This window comes from Carassius auratus, unplaced genomic scaffold (genome assembly GCF_003368295.1).
Source record: "Carassius auratus strain Wakin unplaced genomic scaffold, ASM336829v1 scaf_tig00217731, whole genome shotgun sequence".
Taxonomy (NCBI): domain Eukaryota; kingdom Metazoa; phylum Chordata; class Actinopteri; order Cypriniformes; family Cyprinidae; genus Carassius; species Carassius auratus.
Genome location: NW_020529216.1, coordinates 83,778 through 103,627, shown reverse-complemented (window position 1 = coordinate 103,627; position 19,850 = coordinate 83,778). Strand labels below are relative to the sequence as shown.

At 33.1% G+C, this 19,850-nt stretch overlaps 2 protein-coding genes across 2 annotated transcripts; one reads left to right on the top strand and one right to left on the bottom strand.

Moving 5' to 3' along the window:
• Positions 1 to 3,874: 3,874 nt before the first annotated feature.
• LOC113102527 (synaptobrevin homolog YKT6) lies at positions 3,875 to 9,647 on the top strand. Its single transcript, XM_026265822.1, has 8 exons — positions 3,875 to 4,132; positions 4,909 to 5,019; positions 5,132 to 5,214; positions 6,161 to 6,261; positions 7,325 to 7,429; positions 7,576 to 7,641; positions 7,818 to 7,919; positions 8,844 to 9,647. The coding sequence occupies exons 2-8, from the start codon at positions 4,916 to 4,918 to the stop codon at positions 8,877 to 8,879; spliced, it is 597 nt and encodes a 198-aa protein (XP_026121607.1). The 5' UTR covers positions 3,875 to 4,132; positions 4,909 to 4,915; the 3' UTR covers positions 8,880 to 9,647.
• A 970-nt stretch (positions 9,648 to 10,617) lies between these two features.
• LOC113102526 (probable ATP-dependent RNA helicase DDX56) lies at positions 10,618 to 19,719 on the bottom strand. Its single transcript, XM_026265821.1, is given in 15 exon segments — positions 10,618 to 11,961; positions 12,882 to 12,925; positions 12,928 to 12,972; positions 13,059 to 13,164; positions 13,244 to 13,333; positions 13,420 to 13,496; positions 13,813 to 13,907; positions 14,775 to 14,888; positions 15,009 to 15,134; positions 16,225 to 16,466; positions 16,541 to 16,631; positions 17,757 to 17,927; positions 18,434 to 18,588; positions 18,674 to 18,835; positions 19,588 to 19,719. Coding segments are annotated over 15 exon segments (1,656 nt in total). The 5' UTR covers positions 19,645 to 19,719; the 3' UTR covers positions 10,618 to 11,880.
• Positions 19,720 to 19,850: the final 131 nt, after the last annotated feature.

Genomic DNA, 19,850 nt, shown 5'->3' with positions numbered 1-19,850 from the left:
TCAGTTTGTGCTGGTCTGACTTAATCAAAATAGTGTTTAACAGTAATGCATATTTCTTAGTAACTAGCACAACACTGGTGTTGTCATAACGTTCACCTTGGAGATTGAAAATGTTTCACAATAAAAAGAACAATAAAACTCACAGAAGTGGTGGGTGTTCCGAGGAATCTTTATTATTACCAAACTGCAGGGAGAGGAAGAGTAGATATAAGTCATGATCTGCAAGATTAACCACAATCTGATGTGATCCGACCACCTCAGAGATCTGACCACCTGTTGAGCTGCTGCAAGATTTCTCCAAGAGCAGCTGTGGTCAAATAGTTCTCTGTGTTCGGAGCGCGATCGCGAATCATTTGAGTCAGTTCGGGAGTTCAAAGAGAGTTTGCGAATCATTTGACTCAGTTTGGGAGTTCGGAGCGTGAATCATTTGAGTCAGTTCGTGATTTCGTAGCTGGTTCGCGAATCATTTGAGTCAGTTTGGAAGTTTGGAACAAGTTGGTGAATCATTTTAGTCAGTTTGTGGTTCGCGAATCATTTAAGTCAGTTCGGGAGTTCGGAACGGGTTCGCGAATCATTTGAGTCAGTTCTGGAGTTCAAAGAAGGTTCGTGAATCATTTGAGTCAGTACGGGAGTTCGGAGCGTGAATCATTTTAATCAGTTCGGGAGTTCAGAGCGGGATCGCGAATCATTTGAGTCAGTACGGGAGTTCGGAGCGTGAATCATTTGAGTCAGTTTGGGAGTTCGGAGCGTGAATCATTTGAGTCAGTACGGGAGTTCGGAGCGTGAATCATTTTAGTCAGTTCGGGAGTTCGGAGAGGGTTCGCGAATCATTTGAGTCATTTTGGAAGTTTGGAGAAGGTTCGCGAATCATTTAAGTCAGTTCGGGAGTTGGGAGCGGTTCGCTCCATTTTTATATTTAAATTCTATTAAATATACATCATATATGCACATCAAATTACACGCACATATTTTTTTAAAATAAATGGTAAATGTAAAAGCTTTACAAAATAAATAGGGATTTGTTAAAAACATCTTTTAAAAGCTATTCCAGAATAGTAACTTTAACAGGCTTTGCTTCTGGAAGACTTTAGTCGATTAATTAGCGTTACAACAGCTTCTCACGCGCTTGGCCACTGTAAAAATCACACAACTGCAAATAACAACAAGCTCTGATTGGAACAAAAAACATTTTAGCCAGATACATGTTCAATTAAAGAAGGTTTAGCTATTTTTTAAGAATGAATGAACACCAGTAATATATTTAATTTAATATTTAACTTTTTTCTTTTTTATAATAAAGTCATATTTTTTGGGAAATTATATTTATAATATCTTTAACAATTTTTTTACCACAGTTTAAATGTAAGAGAACACAAGGATCAGTAAGATTTTTTTTAAGAAATGAATAATTTTAATCATCAAGGACATATAAAATTGATCAAAAGTGACAGTAAAAGCATAATATTACAAAATATTTCTATTTCAAATAAATGCTGTTATTTTGAACTTTCTGTTCAAGAATCCGGACAAAAAAATCTATCATTATTTCTACAAAAAATTTAGTTGCCTATTTTAAGGATTATTAAGATTTTTACCATTTTCACAACAAACACATTATTCTGAACATCTCATTACTGTTATAATGGAAAATAATATAAAATGTGAATAATAAATAAACATACAATTTATAAAATATTAGATAAAAATAAATAGTTCATTATCATTCAAAAGTTATTTTAGCAAGAGTACATTAAATTGATCAAATTTGACAGTAAAGACATTTATTGCATTACAAAAGATTTAAATTTCAATAAATGCTCTTTTTTTAAAACTTTCTTTTTATCAAAGAATCCTGAAAAATAAAATGTATCGCTTTTTCCTTAAAAATATTGTGCAGCACAGCTGTTTTCAACATTGATGATATTCTGAAATGTTTCTTGTGCAGCAAATCATCATATTAGAATGATTTCTGAAGATCATGTGACACTGAAGACTGGAGGAATGATGCTGGAAATTTACAGGAATATAATTAAATTTTAAACCAGAAAACCAGTCATAAGGATCAATTTCTCAAAACTGAGATTTATACATTATCTGAAAGCTTAATAATTATCTTTCCATTGATGTCTGGTTTGTTAGGAGGACAATATTTGTCTGAGATACAACTATTTAAAAATATGGAATCTGAGGGTGCAAAAAATAAAAATATTAAGAAAATCACCTTTAAAGTTGTCCGAATATAGTTCTTAGCAATGCATATCACTAATCAAAAATTAAGTTTTGATATATTTATGGTAGGAAATTTACAAAATATCTTCATGGAACATGATCTTTACTTAATATCCTAATGATTTTTGGCATAAAAGAAAAATCTTTGACCCCTACAATTTTTTTTGAGGCTATTGCTACAAATATACCCCAGAGACTTCAGACTGCTTTTGTGTTCCAGGGTCACATATGTTATGATAGAAAACTTAAATTTTAAATTATAATAAAATTTCACAATAAACCTGGAACTCAAAGTCATTTGATCAGATTTCCTGATCAAATGAACATTGTAAAATAGCAACAAAGCCTCAAAAGGTTGTGAAAGATGCTAATGGGAATCTTTAGCATATGCCACAGTGTCATTGGAGGGAATCAAACATGATGTCAAAACAGGTATCTTTCTGGCATTTTTTTTAGCAGACTAATTCATATTAAAGTCTGTTTTCCACCATAGAATAAAAAAGTTCAAAGGTGATAAAAAGGATCTCACAGTTTTGACTTTATTTGTCACTGTTGCATGTTTATATCTTAGGTAACATCTCACTATTCTGACTTTTTTCCCTCTGAATTGAAAGTTTTTATCTTGTAATTCCGACTATATTTCTCACAATTCTGACTTTGTTATTATGTTTTTATTTTTTAATTTTATATTATAGAATTTTTCATTTATTATTATTATTATTATTATACAGTATATTTATTTGCAAACTCAGGATTGCGAGAAAAAAGGTCAGAAATTATATACATACAAACTTATAATTATGACTTTGTTTTTTCTCTCGCAATTTCTAATTTATAGCTCACAATTTGGAACTCAGACTTTTTTTTAATTGAAAGTTTATGTCTTTTCAATTCTGACTTTATATCAGAAATGACTTTATATCTCACAATTCTGAATTACAATAATAAAGAGTATAAAAGACAGAAATAGTATTCTAATATAATTAAAGGGGTCTTATATGAATAGTCATGAGAATGAGGCATTACTAATAAATGATGCAAAATAAAAGGTGCTATTTCTGAGCTGTCCTCAAATATAGCTTATTAGTCTCTATAGAATAATAGTCTATGTAAAAAGAGGAAATAGGAGAAGCAGATGAACACAAAATAGATGAAAAGTGTTGAAATGGCAACTGGAAATGTTAAGGAAATTGCAAGATTTTATAAAATACAAACAAAATTGAGTAAGTCAAAGCAAAATTACACTAAACTTAAGTAGAGAAGATCAGATATAGGATAAGGATGGGTCATGCAATACTTAATTCTACACTTCACATAATAGGAAAACACAATACAGGAGGATTATGTGAAATATGTCAAGTGAAGGAAACAGTTTATCATGTATTGTTAGGAATAAACAGGAAAGCAATGAACTAGAGAACCACAGAAAATAGAATGCAATGAACTTTCAATCAGCAACAAATTAAACCTAAACAAGGATTGTGATTATTGCTGTACAGTGTAAGAAAAAGTACGCTATATTATTAAACCCTAAAAACTCTACTCTTAAAACTGTCATGCGACTCGCCAATCCACAGATGAAGAAGAGACTTTTGTTTTGTTTTGCGCACGTGGTGCGCGACAGACATTTATTTTGAAATGCAGTTATCCGCCAGCTAGCAAGTTTCTGAAAAAAAAAAAAAATCTTCAGATAGTTGTGAGCTGATTGAATACTTTCTGTAAACGTGGACTATCCTGGATGCTAGTGATGTTATATCCATAATACAAATCACAATTAATATCAACTGTATAACAGCACTCCAGTTGTCAGTTATCATACGAATAAATACAAGTTGTCTGATCTGTTAGATTACGTTAGCTGTTAGCGGATTGGCGTCAGTCTTGGCTGTTTGACGCTCGGCAGGTAAGAAAAACAATTAGTTATGTTTATAAAGAATGTCACGTTTCACATTATTGAACCTGTTTAATAAAGATTAAGAACAAGATTGTGTCGACATCGGGCTATTTCAGTGCTAGCATGACTGCTAAACAGCTGTTGGTCGATTGATTATTATTCCTTTTCGATGATATCATTAAACGCTATTTCGTTTTTTTGTTGTTGTTTTTTTAAAATAAAAAATATGAATAATAAAACATTTATATAATAAGTAGCTCAGAATACAATCAAATACAAAATAGCAATAACCAATCAATTACAACACTACTGAATCAACCGTAGTGTTGTATTTCATATTATTTTATGATTAGTTATTAAAATAATAATAATCATCTGACAATGTTGATTTATAACAAGTGCAGTGTATGTCAATCACCTGGTAATTACGAATAATCAATCAATAAAAACAGTATTTGTTTATTTTTATTATTATTTAGTTATATTCTTCATAAAATAAATAAAGTAGAAATAAATAATAAGCACAGTGCATGTTAAAATCATATAAATCTGAATAATCAATCAATAAAAAACAGTATTTGTTTATTTTGTTATTATTAAGTTATATTTGTATAAAATAAATAAAGTGGCAATAAATAATAAGCACAGTGTATGTTAAAATAATCTAAATATGAATAATCAATCAATCAATAAAAGCAGTCTTGAACCACTCTCATTAATTATTAATAATAGAAGCTGTAATTATTTAATAAAATGAATGATGTCTGATTTGTTGTCCTGTTCAGAAACACCATGAAACTCTACAGTCTGAGCGTTTTGTATAAAGGCTCGACGAAGGCCAACCTTCTGAAGGCGGCGTATGATCTATCATCATTCAGTTTCTTCCAGAGATCCAGGTGATATATCTACAATGATTACTTTGTGCATATCTCTTTATATGCTTTTATTAAGCTACTCATTTGTTTCAGAATGCCAAAAAGCTGACTGTAAACTGTTTTTGCCTTGCAGTGTGCAGGAGTTTATGACATTCACCAGCGCACTGATTGTTGAGCGCTCAGCGTTAGGAAGCCGTGCGTCTATCAAAGAGCAAGGTCAAGATGAATTCTTATTAAATGTTTGCCACTGGCCTGATTGTAGCTGTTGTAGAGTTTAATTATAGCTTGGCTTGTTCAGGATGAAGGGCTAGTTATTAGGTTTACTGTGTAATTAAAGCTCCAAACTGATCCAGAGCCACGACAACAGAATACTAGAGATATTCAGAAATGCATCCCACTTCAGCACTTAACCTTTAAAATAGTACTTAAGTTCATTTTTATATGACATTTTATATATAATTCCTTTGTTTTTGAAATATATGGTTAGAAGTGTACTATAACAGTGTTATTTTAGTATGACTAAGATACTATTTTATAATTTCAGTGTAAAAAAACATATATTTTATTTAAAAAAGAATTTATTAATACACATTTTATTTAGTGCATTTCATTAAATTAAATGTCACCTTGGCATCTAGCCATATTTTTCATTTAATTTCAGTGGATTTTAAGTAACAATGTTTTTAAATTGTTTTTATTTTTGTTTTAGTTTTACCTTTAATAACTATTTTTGCCAAATTCATTATATCTATTAAAAATTGTATGTCATGTATTTAAATATATTTTTACATTTTTAATTAAGTTGCAATTTTAGCATGTAAAATTATAATCAAGTATGTTTGCTTAAGTATGTTAGTCAACACCTTATAATAAATGTATTTATTTATAGCATGACAAAAGATTAAAACAACTTAAACTTGACTTAAAGTGTACTTGACGCTAAGTACGCTTAAGTTCATAGTCTTGAAAATCTACTCTCTTTACGTACAATTACATGGCTTTTTATTTGAATAATATTATATTGTCTGCAAGTCTTTGTAAAATTAACTAAGATTTGAGGTGCACATTCACTACAGTTCCACACACTTCTTTTTCACAAGTGTTTGCAGTGGCTGCTCATAAAAGCAGTGGATTCATTGTTTATTTGTTTTTTCCTCGTTAGAGTACTTGTGTCACGTGTACGTGCGGAATGACAGTCTCGGTGCTGTTGTGATCGCAGACAGTGAATATCCCTCCAGAGTCTGCTTCACTTTACTTGATAAGGTGTGTCATGTTGTCTATCTATCTATCTATCTATCTATCTATCTATCTATCTATCTATCTATCAACATGCAAATAATGTTAGAAACATGCTAGTCACATGCTAATCATGCTAGAAACATGCTGGTGATATGCTAGTAAGTTGCTAATCATGCTAGTGACATGCTAGTAAGTTGCTAATCATACTAGCGACATGCTAGTCACTTGACAATCATGCTAGGAACATGCTAATCATGTTAGAAACATGCTAGCAGCATGCTAGTAACTTGCTAATCATGTTAACAACATGTTAGCAACATGCTAGTCACTTGCTAATCATTTTAGGTACATGCTAATCTTGAAAAACATGTTAATAACTTTAATAGCTAATCATGCTAACAACATTCTTGTGACATGCTAGTAACTGGCTAATCATGTTAGCGACATGATAGTCACTTGGTAACAAAACGTGCTAGCAACATGCTAATAACTTGTTAATCATGCTATTGACTTGCTAATGACATGCTAGTTACTTGCTAGTAATGCTAGATCAACTACAGCAAGTAGCAGCAATAACTTGTTTTTTAAAACTTCTTAAACTTTTAAAACTTTTCTGGTCAGGCTTTCTCAAGCCAACTTAAAGTTTGTTTTGACAAACTTTATCTAGTTCAATATAAAAAATATTTAAATCCTTCAAAATTCAAGCTTTTAATAGTATTCTTCAATCAAATCCAATTCAGTTAGATTCAATTCAAACTACTTTAATCGTAAAAACACTTAAGTATTAAACTTCAGTCTTTTTAAACTATTTAAATAAAAAAAATACTTCAAACTTCAAGCTTTTTAAACGGCTTCAAAATTTCTGTCTTGATTTTCTCAAGCCTACATCAAACTGTCTTAGGTGTTATCTATTATAAAGACTGTCAAACAAGTTTACAAAATTTTTTTGATAGGAAGTATATGTAAATGAAATTTAAATGAATACTATTTAAATGCCAATTTAAATAAAAACATAATTTAAAATGTATTGTTTTAATGGTTCGGTATGACCATTTTCTCTCTCTAATGGTTTTGTGGTTGTCTGCAGGTGCTGGATGAGTTCTCCAGACAGGTCAACAGTACAGACTGGCCGTCTGGTTCTCCAGCAACCGTTCAGTACACCGCACTGGACAGCCATCTGGCTAAATACCAGGTACCTTCTGCTCGCTAATAGTGAAACTGCAAGAAAAGCCGTGTAGTGGAACGTCACTATTGTTATTCAAGGGTTTCAAGGGCGCTTGATTAGTAAACACAACACATTCATCACCCGTAACAGTTTCAGTATTTCCTGTTTTACAGAATCCACGTGAGGCTGATGCTATGACCAAAGTGCAAGCAGAACTGGATGAAACCAAAATTATTTTGGTGAGCAAATAATGATGTGAACAGTGTGTATTAAAATCCACCCTTTGGGATTGTTTCACTTGCACTGATATTCCCGTACGCAGGGCGTGTAAGTGTGCTGTCATTAGACACAGAGGAGAGTTTGTTTGTCTTTAATGCGCTGGCATTTGTATGTTATATAATATGTGCTTCTCCAGCACAGCACAATGGAGTCGCTGCTGGAGAGAGGAGAGAAGCTGGATGATTTAGTTCAGAAATCTGAGCATCTGGGAAACCAATCAAAAGCCTTTTATAAAACGGTCAGTACTTTACATGCAAATGAAACACGTCAATGCGTTTTTTTTGAGCTTCATTAGTGGTGGTTTCCAAAACAATCACTCTTATTATCACTCATTTATAGCCAGTGATTTGAACACATTCTTAAACCCAAGTACTAAAGGAGTCATGAAGTGGCTTTTTTATTATTTTATACTGTTGTCTGAAATCCACTTATGACGTTCATGTGGTTTTTTTACATTCAAAAACATCAAAATAAAAACAAAGGGATATTTTCGATCCTAGTTTTGAAGCCGGCTCGAGAAACGCTGGTTTTTATGTGCGTGCCGCATTGAAAACTTGGAAGTAAACGCCCACCGCTGTGATTGGATAACAGTTTTGCATTAGTAAACTAACTGTATGTGTGTCTGTTTGACAAGCTGCGTCCTTCATAGATGAAGCCATCTGTGACTTTAGACACACATACACAATCAGGACATGTCAAGCGATCTCTAACAAAGCAATAGTGACAGTAATAATATTTTGATATAGATGAACAGCATCACTCTGCAATTCCAGCGTCAACTGTGTCTCGTTTACAAAGGAATCAATGGTGAAATGAAGTGAACAAACACTCAATGCTTAAATAGGTTTAATTTTCTTTAAAATATAAAGTTCAACCATGCTTTCCTAATATTTGAATCCGAAGTAAGTTTTTGCTTGATCCGGTTTAGCAGCACTTATGTTATTTCTCTACAATGTCATGTGTGAATCAGTGGGCGGGGCTACAGAATTATGCATTGATATTCTACTGTGGAGGCGGAGTTTAATCGATCTATGACATCATTCATGACATGACCCCTTTAAACATATCAGCTACCTTCAGGCAAGAAACCCCAAATACTGAGAGAGTTGGCGGTGTGAATAGGCTGAAGATCTGATGTAATGTTGATGTTTGTATGTTCTAGGCACGCAAGCAGAACTCGTGCTGCGAGATCATGTGATCGTGATCAAGTCTCTGATTGGACTGGACTCTTCGGCCACATCTCTTCTCTGGTTTTCTATTTTTCCCCCTCTCTGTCTCTCTGTCCTGGTGTATGCTGGTGCTTTTATCAAGCAGCAGTAATAATGAAGGCACGAAACGGCCGATCTGACGAAATACAATAACGGGCTCCGAGGGGGCTGATTTCCCATGATGCACCACACTCACTCTGCCATTGGTTTTCATGTTGTGTGAGAACTTTGTTTTCTTCTCGACGGTTCCTCAGGGTCTGGCACAAGCTCGAAACAGATCCGGATGAAGCATAGAGGGGTTCGAGTCAAACGTCCCCGCTGTGCCTTACTTGTGTGTTGATATCAAACCGCTGAATTAGCCTTATCTCAACGGAGGACATGCGAGTGAAAAAGCTGCAATCTCTGTATTTCGACTCATTATTTGGCGCCTTGTAGAGTGTACATGTAGCGTGATTTTTTTTTTTAAAGATGTGAAAACAGTAAATAATGTGTTAATTATTGATGTGTTCATAACATCCTCAATATTGTGTGTAAGTGACTGATCAAATTAAATGTTTGTGTGCAATTCTAATGCTTTTTCCTCTTGAAGGTGTAAATACATTACTGAATGGTATTGGCTTTGGTTTCCTGCATCGAGAGTCGTGATTGCAATTTGGATTTTAATACTTAAGAAACATTCCTTCAATATGTTCAGCTGGTGGTTGATAATGTACAAGTGTCGTGGTGTTTGAGTGGAAATAATAAAGCCTTAAAGTGTGGTTTGGTGTGGAATCAGCCCCCTTGTTTCTCGTGCGTTGGTTGTGAGTGTAAATCTGAAACTGTGTTAGTGATTGATCACATGACTCTCGCCGGACCTCTCAAATGCTGGATCCAGTCTAATGAGGCTCTGCTGCTAACAGCCTGAAGGCTCGACTCTCAAATTCATCTGCTTTTTCTCTTTCTTTAAAGCTTATATCTTCATGCACCGAAGGTTGGGTAAAGCCAGCAGTATCTGGGTGAACCAGTCAAGAACAGGTCCGGGTCTTATTTTATCTCAGTCAAAAGACACAAAACGAAATCTATTTAGGTTAAAGAAAATCGAATTTAAGACCATGTTTTTTTTTGTTGTTGTTTTTTTGCATTTTGACAATTAAAATTTTCAATTTCCCCCCAATTTTTGATATTGACATTTTCTCACTGAATTGGCATGAGAATGAAATGTTCTTATTTTGTGAAGAAAAAAAAAAAGTTAATGCATTTTTAACATTTATAATTTTCAAAATTTAATCATAATTTATTTTGATTTTTAAAATATCATCATTAGGACCATTTACATTCTTGCATTTGGACAATTGAGAACAATTTCCTCCAATTTGTGATATCAATGACACTTTCGTCCAATTTTCTCATGAGAATTAAATGTTATTTCTAAAAAGAGAGAGAGAGTGAAAAAAAAGTTAATGTATTCGTTCAAAAACAATTTAAAATTAAAAAATAGCTTTTAAATGCTATTTTGCTTTTATTTTGAAAATCTCATAATAAGGACTTTTTATATTTTTGCAATCTGACAGTTAATAAAAGTTTTCCCCAAATTTCTCCCAATTTGTGATATTAAAGATTTTTGTTCCTGACCAAATGTTCATTATAAGAGAGAGAGATAAAATATATATAATCATATTGGCAGAATAATTTAAGAAAAAAAAAAAATTAAAGTCAGGGAAATGATGCTGTAATGAGAATTTAAGGGCATTTTTTTTTTTTTTTTTTTTTTAAATGACCCAGACATGTTTTTTGTTTTGTTTTTCCTGTGGGATTCAGTGAGTGTGTCTGTCCCAGCCGGCACGAGAGGAAGGTTTTGTGTGATTAACATGTTGAACTGGAGAATCTGTACATCTAAAACTCATCACTATGACATGCTCAGACACTAAAGTTGTGCTTTTTATACATTCATTGAGAGCGTCGTGTGTGTAGACGTTTATGTTCAGTGAAGCACAGGAAACATGACAGTGTTACATTGATATCTAAATGAGTGTGTGTTCAATCTGTGTGCTTCTATCTGCCCTCAGCAATGTCCTGTCAAGTTACACTTCACATCTACTAACTAACCCACTAATGATGTAGTGTGAACACATTTGAGGTGCCTTTTTCTGGTAATTGCTAAATCAAACCGACTCATTTATGAAGAACACGAGCATTAAGTGATGTCTGAGACTAGTTGTTCCCCTTCACATACTGTTTAATTGTACTAATGTTGAATATGTTGATTAATAAATACTTGGCATTAACAAAACATGCCTTTCATTGGTTTCCATCCAATAACCTGCATCACAGCGAGTCATGTGATCAAATGAGTAGTTGATGTCAAAATCAAATTACAACTCCATTTCTGCATTTAATACAGATATAAAAGCATTCTGTCAAAAGGTTTATATCAGCTGAAAAACTACTGTAAATGTAAATGTTAAGTACTTATAAACAGTCAAATGATTTAACTTAAGTAAAAAGACATTATATTTAATTAAGCCTATTTTTGAGGACTTTTTGCGGTGATACTTTTAATTTTCTCCCTGAATTCTTATGACAACTATATGTAAAAACCAAAAATGAACCCATGTTATTAAAAATAATAAAACATGTTGATGCATTCTTTCGACAATGATTAAATTATTGGGTTTATATAATTATATAGTATTAAAAATATACATTTGTTAAGTACTTGTGCAATTTTGTGGTGTAAATCAGCTGAAAACACGTTTAAGCACCCAACCTTTATAAACCAAATCAGAACAAGACACTTTATGAAGTATAGAGTATTAGTATTAATGAAACATTCAATATTCACCAAAATCACTTCACACAAGCAGTGAGACAGGAATCCTCATCTCATGCATGTCTGATTCTGAAGGACTTTATAATTTCGATGACAATATTTATGATCAGGATGACAGTCTCGGTTCAACTAGTTCGGTCAAGATTCAATCCCATCCCAATGTCTCTCAGGCTTTTGTGATGTTAGGATTTTCCAGCCTTCTTTTCACGCTTCTTCCTCGTGTAACGAAAACTCTTCAGTGGATTTTTGCCTCTGATATTCTTCTGCAAACGCAACACAAATAAAAACGGTATTCATTCAGAGCGCTATTAGAAGATCTGTTTTTAAAGTGATTATTGTTAACTAAAAGCATACAAATGACTTGTAATAAACGTTAACTGCAATAAAATATATTACACAAATTATATAAATATACCAAATACATTTAATGTATTTCTAATTTTTGTTTCAAGTTTAAGTACTAAAATTATAAACTAAAATAAAAAGTACACACTAATGTAATTGAAAAAACTTTAAAACTTGAATGATTTTTTCTTTTAGTACTAAAATAATGATAATATAAACTAGAATAAGAATTAAATAAAATTGTATAAATGACAACACAACTAAATGAATAAAACTTACTAAAAATAAAATTGTCATGAGAATAAAAATGTATAAATACAAAGTAATATAATTGACAACAACAAAATACAACTAAAACTAATAAATAATTATCTTAATGATTTGTCATTTTTGTTTAAAGCTGAAGTACTAAAATAATAAAAATGTAATATAACAATAAACTAGCATAAGAACTCATAAATACAAACTAATAAATGACAACACAACAGAATGAATACAACTTTTTTTTTTAAAAGTGAAAACAATACAAAAAACCTAATTCAAAAACAAAAAGCACAATCAATAATCACATTGCTGCTCAACTCTATTAACCAAAGTGCCATTATTATATCAATATGAAAATAAAATGGTGTCAAACTTATTCATTTAAAAAAAAGTAAGTAAATGATTTGTATTCTAACCTTAAAGTTAAAGATAAAATAAAAATATTTTCAAAATTAAGCTGCAATAAAATCAAATAAATATAAAAATTACATGAAAACTTAAAACTAGAATAAAAACTAAAATTGATGAAAAGTAAATAAAACTCTGCCCCGTTCAAGTAAATGAAGCATCTCACCTTAAAGCTGCTCAGCATCACGCCGCCTGCTTTAATCTTCTTTTCTTCCGTCGTTTCAGAGGATTGACGAGACTCTTCAGCGCCGTCGGGACTAAATCAGATATGAAAATGTGTTTTGAACATCTGTGTGTCTTTGTGTGCTATATAAAGATTAATAACGAGGCAGCGAGTCCTTACTCAGGTAATCCGGCACGTTCTTCAGGTGAGGTTTGATGACGGCGGGGTGAAGGTCTTTATCGTGTCGCAGCAGCTGCAGGTCTCTGGGATTGTCTTCGAAGTACGTCTGTCACACACAAACACCAATCATTCGACACGACGAGAGGTGAAGCGCTTCAAACCAAGCACGTTTAAAGAGCCCAAACCTTGAGTTTCTCTGAATTGAGCAGCTCCTGTTTGATCTCCTTCAGTCTGGCCTCCTTCACCGCCTGCTTCGTCACCGATCGCATGGCATCCTGGGAAAATTAAAGCACATGAGAGACTCCTGAGTCAGCCGAAAGCACAAACACAGCTTCAGTGCAGCATGAGGACACAAACATACCCGACATCTGTATCTGAAGCCCTCGATTTCCTCCATTCTGAACCCGTACGGCTTCAAAACACTGTCATGTGTGACGTCTGGAAACAGACCAGGGAGTTTAATGCATTATTCTTTTCTGCCTGCATTTACATCAAATAAATAATAACACAATACATATTGAAAAGATAAAGGGCTCATATTCTACACAATACCTGCATTTTTTATTTATTTATAATGATGTTAGTTTAAAGCACCAAGATTCCAATACAGTAGTTGCCGAGCAACTCATAAATGTAAACAAACGTGGCTCAGCCAATCAGAATCAAGGAGCGGAATTCTCAGTTTTACAATAGAATATTAAACTCAGAAGAATAAAAGCAAGCCAAATTTGAGTTTTCTGAAAACTATTTTTACCTCCAGTAAGAGCGTTTTCGACCTCGGCGAGCATTTCAAGCTCTGTGTGGGATATGAAGGACAGCGCAGAGCCCGGGTTGTCCGCACGAGCCGTTCTACAGAGAAGCGGGAAAAAAAAAATCAGTGTTGTTATTATTGTCTAAAACTACTAGAAATGTTTTTTTTTTTATTAGATTGGAATAGAGCTGAGAATAATACATACTGTATGTGACCCTGGACAACAAAACCAGCATCAAGAGCAATTTGTTATTATTGAGGTTTATGCATCATCTGAAAGCTGAATAAATAACTTTCCATTGATAGCCTATGGTTTGTTATGATCGGACAATATTTGGCAGAGATACTACTATTTGAAAATGAATTCTTAGCAATGCATATTACTAATCAAAAATTAGGTTTTGATATGTTTACAGTAGGAAATTCACAAAATATGTTCATGGAACATCATCTTTACTTAAAATCCTAATGATTTTTGGCATAAAAGAAAAATCGATAATTTTGACCCAGTTTTTTTTGGTTATTGCTACAAATATAACCCAGAGACTTCAGACTGCTTTTGTGCTCCAGGGACACATTTAAATTGAGAAATTAGTTTCAAGTTGAAGTAATAAAATTATTTAAATGAACTTGAAATAGTTATATTTACAATATACAAATAAAAAAAATATAAACATAAAATCCAAATTCAAAATATGAATAAAATACAGTTTGAACTGAGATTTGAGAGGCCACATCAAAGAGCATCAAAACAGCATTTATTGTTTGAATTTCCTCTTAAAATGAATAGAATTTGGAGACTGTTTCTTAATTCTAAGGGCATAACGGGAGGCGTATTATGTATATCATGTCTGAAACTGTATTCACGCAGACTTAAAGCTTGATCTTGGGATTTAAGAACTGAAGATCTATGAAACGAGGAGTCTTCTGAACTGATTTTCTACAGCAGTAATACTTCAGCACACCTGCCGACGCGGTGGATGTAGGACTCGACTGAAGCGGGGAAATCAAAGTTGATCACATTAGACACGTTGTGGAAGTCGATTCCTCTGGAAACGCCATATTCCTTGTCTTTTCCTCTGGAGGGAAAAACAACAATAGCATTCATATTTAAAAAAACACAAATAGTTTTCAACACCCCAGACTTTTTTTAAGAGTAGACAGAATAATATTTAATGTTCGAATGTTTTGTGCATTACTTCTTTTTCTTCTTTCCTTTCTCCTGGGTTTTCTGGGAACGTCGAGCGGGATTCTCCAGGCCCTGTTCGTCGGTGGCGATGATGTAATTGTAGAAGCCTTGATTAAACTGACTGATAATGTGACATCTGAAAAACACAAGACATACACAGCATAAAAACAGCACTTGTTATTATTTGTTATTCAGAGCATAGAGTAATTCTACATATTAGTGGTTAATATTATTTTACTCCAACCTCATGCCTTGCTTATATCAGCAGGAGAGAAAAAGGGTTTTCAGAGGAGAATATAGTTAGAACTTTTCATATTATTTAAACAATTAACTTTTTCTGTAGAATAAATATTTTTCTATTTATGATTTACTTTAAGTTTGTTTCTTAGTAATTTTAGTGCTACAACTTTATTTGTTACAAAAATATTTTTAATAATAATCCTGGAAGTGACTTGACACCAGTGTTAAGTATCAAACTTATTGTTTATATTTTGAACTAGATTTTAGGGGCTTTATCATTTATTTATATATATATATATATATATATATATATATATATATATATATATATATATATATATATATATAAAATATTATATTATATACACACACACACATCCATTAAGGAATTGTCTATAATTTAAAATTTTCAATAATGTTCTATATGTTTTACTTTTTGTTTCAGTTTCTTTCAATCTAATAATTTTAGTGCTTCAACTTAAACTTATTTCTAATTTTAAAAAAGGTTCTTCTTGTCTAATATTTATATTTTATTTAACAAAGTTTGTAATAATAACCAGTGTTAAGTTCCACAGTTTTAGTTAATATTTTGAATTTTATTTTATTTTTATTTTCTCTCTTCTGACTTTAATTTTAGTTTTTAGAATTTTTGTTGTATATTTTTGCAATTTTTAGAAATATAGGTGTATGTGTATGTATAAACACACACACACACACACACACACACACATATATACATACATACATACATACATACATACACACATTTTTTTTTTTATTAATTTTAGCTGTCAAAGTAAATTAATGTGTGAAATTTTCTAACTAAAATAAAATGTTTTTTTTTTAATGCAATTTTGTATAATGTACTGAAATTTTACTTTAAAAAGCAATATTTTTTTATATAATAACTTTGCAGATAGTGCAGCAATGACCCCCTGCAGCTTTAATAATAAAGTAATCAGATTATAGTCTGGCTCCTGGCTCACCTGGAGTGAATGGGCAGCTCAGAGTTCAGGACACACGCAGGGATGCTGAACTGCTCCAAAAACAGCTTGAGCCGGTAACAGCGGTCCACATCTCTGACGAACACCAGCGACTTCCCTTGAACCAGGCCGAGCTTCAGGAGGGTGTAGATGAGCAGGAACTTGTCCTCCTCCTCACATCGGACGCTGTACTGCTGGAGCTGAGAGCTGTCGGGCAGCTGAGATCCCTGGAGCTTCAGCATGACCTGCGACAGACGGAGGATAAGCGTCAGATCCAGCCGATCACACCAGCTGCTGGCGCGGACGCCGCTGCACTCACGGGATTGTGGAGAACCAGCTCCTTCAGGGCCTGGACGTCGTCGTTCAGCGTCGCAGACATGAGGAACGCCTGGTAGATCTTGGGTAAGTGACTGCAGAGGTGAACACAGACAGATACTAGATGCTGGAGCTCTAGCAGGGATGCTACATTTAATACAAGCTGTATTTAATACCACAAAACCAGACATTAGGGTCAATTTTCGAAATTGAGATGTATACATCATCTGAAAGCTGAATGAATAAGCTATCTTTGATGAATTGTTTGTTATGATCAGACGATATTTGGCTGAGATACAACTATTTGAAAATCTGGAATCTGAGGGTAAAAAAAAAAAAAAAAAAAAAACGAAATATTGAGAAAATCATCTTTAAAGTTGTCCAAATTAATTCTTAGCAATGCATATCACTAATCAAAAATTAAGTTTTGAGATTTGGGTAGGAAATGTACTAAATATCTTCATTGAGATGATCTTTACTTAATATCCTAATTATTTTTGGCATAGAAGAAAAATGTATAATTTTGACCCATACAGTGTTTTTTTGGCGATTGCTACACTGGTTTTGTGCTCCAAGCTCACATATTTGTTTTCAGCATACATTGACAAAATAATCTTGATTTCAGGATTTCACAAAAGGAAGACTTTGTTGTTTTTTGCAATGCATGCATTATTTAATGCAAATCATCTAGATTTTTGAGACCTAGTTTTTATGTAATAAAATTTAAAAAAAGTTTGATGTATTTACCTCTACAAAACTTGCAGGACATGGTATTTTCTGTAATCTAAGTCAACTTTGTTTATCATCTAAAATGTGCTGTGACTTATATACTACAATTCATTTGGTGCATGCAAAACATGCATGAACTGCATGGATTTGTGCTGAATGTGCCCAGGTTTATTTCTGCATTTCACTTTCAGTCTCACATTAAATTTATGCCTCAATAATTTATGCTTGCTTTATCCTTATATGTATTCATTTCTGTTCTGAATACTATTGAATTTAAAGATCTTATTGTGGAATGATGGGAACTAAAATACATGCTTATAATGTGTGCAACAGTTTCATTTTAAAATGCAATATTGACACATGACTTATTTCTCTCAACAATCCAGTTTTGACTCTATTTGTTTTCTGGAAAATATGGTATTACAAAAGGTAATACAGCTAACAAGACAAACAGGTGATGTGTGTCTCATGCGGTTTTGATGAGAGCGTACCACAGCAGGCTTTTAAGGTCTGCTTCAAACCCAAAGGAGAAGAGTAGATCAGCCTCGTCGATGACCAGCATCTCTAATGAAGTCTGAAGCTGCAGGTTCTGGGCGTTGATGTGGGCTTGAACTCGGGACGGTGTGCCCACCACAATGTCCGGCTTCTCCATTAAAATCGGCCTGTAAAAAAGATTTCATCACACTCTTAAGAGACTTAAGAGCTTAAATGAGTTTCAAACAATTCCTCAATTCACTTGGTTTAGGGTTATCATTAACCAAAACTATTAAAAACTGAAATAAAGCTAAAAAAATCAATTAAATACAATTATGCATTGGCAACTAACTAAAATAAGTTTAAATAATAAATTACTAACTTAAATTTTTTTTTTAACCTAAATAGTAGTATTTGTTAAAAAACTAAAACTAAGAAAAATGACAAAAGGAACGTGTCAAAATGACTAAAACTTAATAAAAAATTAAAACGAAGACTAAAATGTGAAAATTAAAGCGAATTCAAAATATTAATAAAAACAATGATAGTATATAAATAATACTGAAATGTAACATTTAATGAAAAACCCATTCTTAAGTCATTTCAAAACATTTATTAGCAATTTTTATTATAGGTCCTTATGTAGATATAACTTCTTTATCGACATTGAAAAATATTTGACTGTGGTACTGACTTCTGTGCCGATATATCTGCCTTCCCGGAGATGTCGGCCACGCGCACGTCTCTGCTGCAGAACGCAGTGAGCTGTCGGATCATGCTCTGGACCTGCTGACCCAGTTCTTTGGTCGGGACCAGGACTAGAGCTCTGACGGCCTGCTCACGTACAGTCTGGACAACACAATAAACTGTGTGTTATATATGTGACCTGACTCCTCTGTCATCCAGGCCAGAGAGAGCGTAAATAACGTGTCACCTGTTTAGACGTGAGGATTCTTTGGATGAGGGGGATCGCGTAGGCTGCGGTTTTCCCTGATCCGGTTCGAGCTCGGGCCAGCAGATCTTTCCCCTCAAGCGCCAGCGGGATGGCTTTCTCCTGGATGAGGGTGGGCTGAGACCAGCCTAAATCAGCCAGAGCCTGAGAGAGAAACAAACACAGCTTCATCCCAATCACAAGTGGACAGCACTCAAAAATATCGCAAAAAATGTGTTTGATTTGTGAAACCAACATGCAAAATTCATGAGAAATTCAATTGTTACAAATGTACTCACTTTAATTAATTATATATATATATATATATATATATACACACACACACACACACATATATATATATATATATATATATATATATATATATATAATTTTATTATGTATATTAAATTATAAATATTTTTTAAAAAGAAATGTACATGATTATTTGCGCACATATATATATATATATATATATATATATATATATATATATATATACACATACGTATGTATGTGTGTGTGTAAATAATCATTTACATTTTTTATTTACTAATTCATTAGCTGTCCTTAAACAACAGTTGTTTTTTCTTGTATAACAGCAAATAATCAGAGTTTTATTGTTTTACAAACGTTACAGTATTCGACCAGGAACTATAATAACCACATAACTAAATATAAGAATGGCATTTATGGGAAACATCTTTACAAAGAACGAATCGTTGGCATAGATCCTAATAAAATAGATATCCTAATAAAATTAATACAATATCACGTTTCTCGTATATCATGTAACGACAGTGCCGATGTTAGCATAAAAACATGATGTAACCGCATTCAAACTGCACTAAAACAACTGATGATAGCATTTCGAGGTAGACAGACTTTGTATTATTAGCACGACTGTTTTATTTTACCTTTAATACTCGATCATCTAAACCCATCTCATGAAAGTGTACACTGCCTTCCTCCATCTTCACACGTGTGTTTGCGCACAGACGAGCGAGACATTAATCCCCGCCGCGTCTCAGCGCCACCCGCGGTACCGGAGGAGAACTGCAGGTCAAACCACACGACGTCACTTTCACACAAATTCAAACGCCTAATAAGAAAAGCAAAGTCTAAAAATCAATCCAAGAATTTTTGCGTCACATTTAACGTTTTTGTCCGGTCTTAAATA

What these genes read in the sequence shown, in the direction of transcription:
- LOC113102527 (XM_026265822.1), top strand. Translation starts at nt 4,916, where the DNA reads ATGAAACTCTACAGTCTGAGCGTTTTGTATAAAGGCTCGACGAAGGCC. An exon ending in AGTTTCTTCCAGAGATCCAG is followed by an intron (nt 5,020 to 5,131) that starts GTGATATATCTA and finishes TTTGCCTTGCAG; the next exon opens with TGTGCAGGAGTTTATGACAT. An exon ending in CAAAAGCCTTTTATAAAACG is followed by an intron (nt 7,920 to 8,843) that starts GTCAGTACTTTA and finishes TGTATGTTCTAG; the next exon opens with GCACGCAAGCAGAACTCGTG.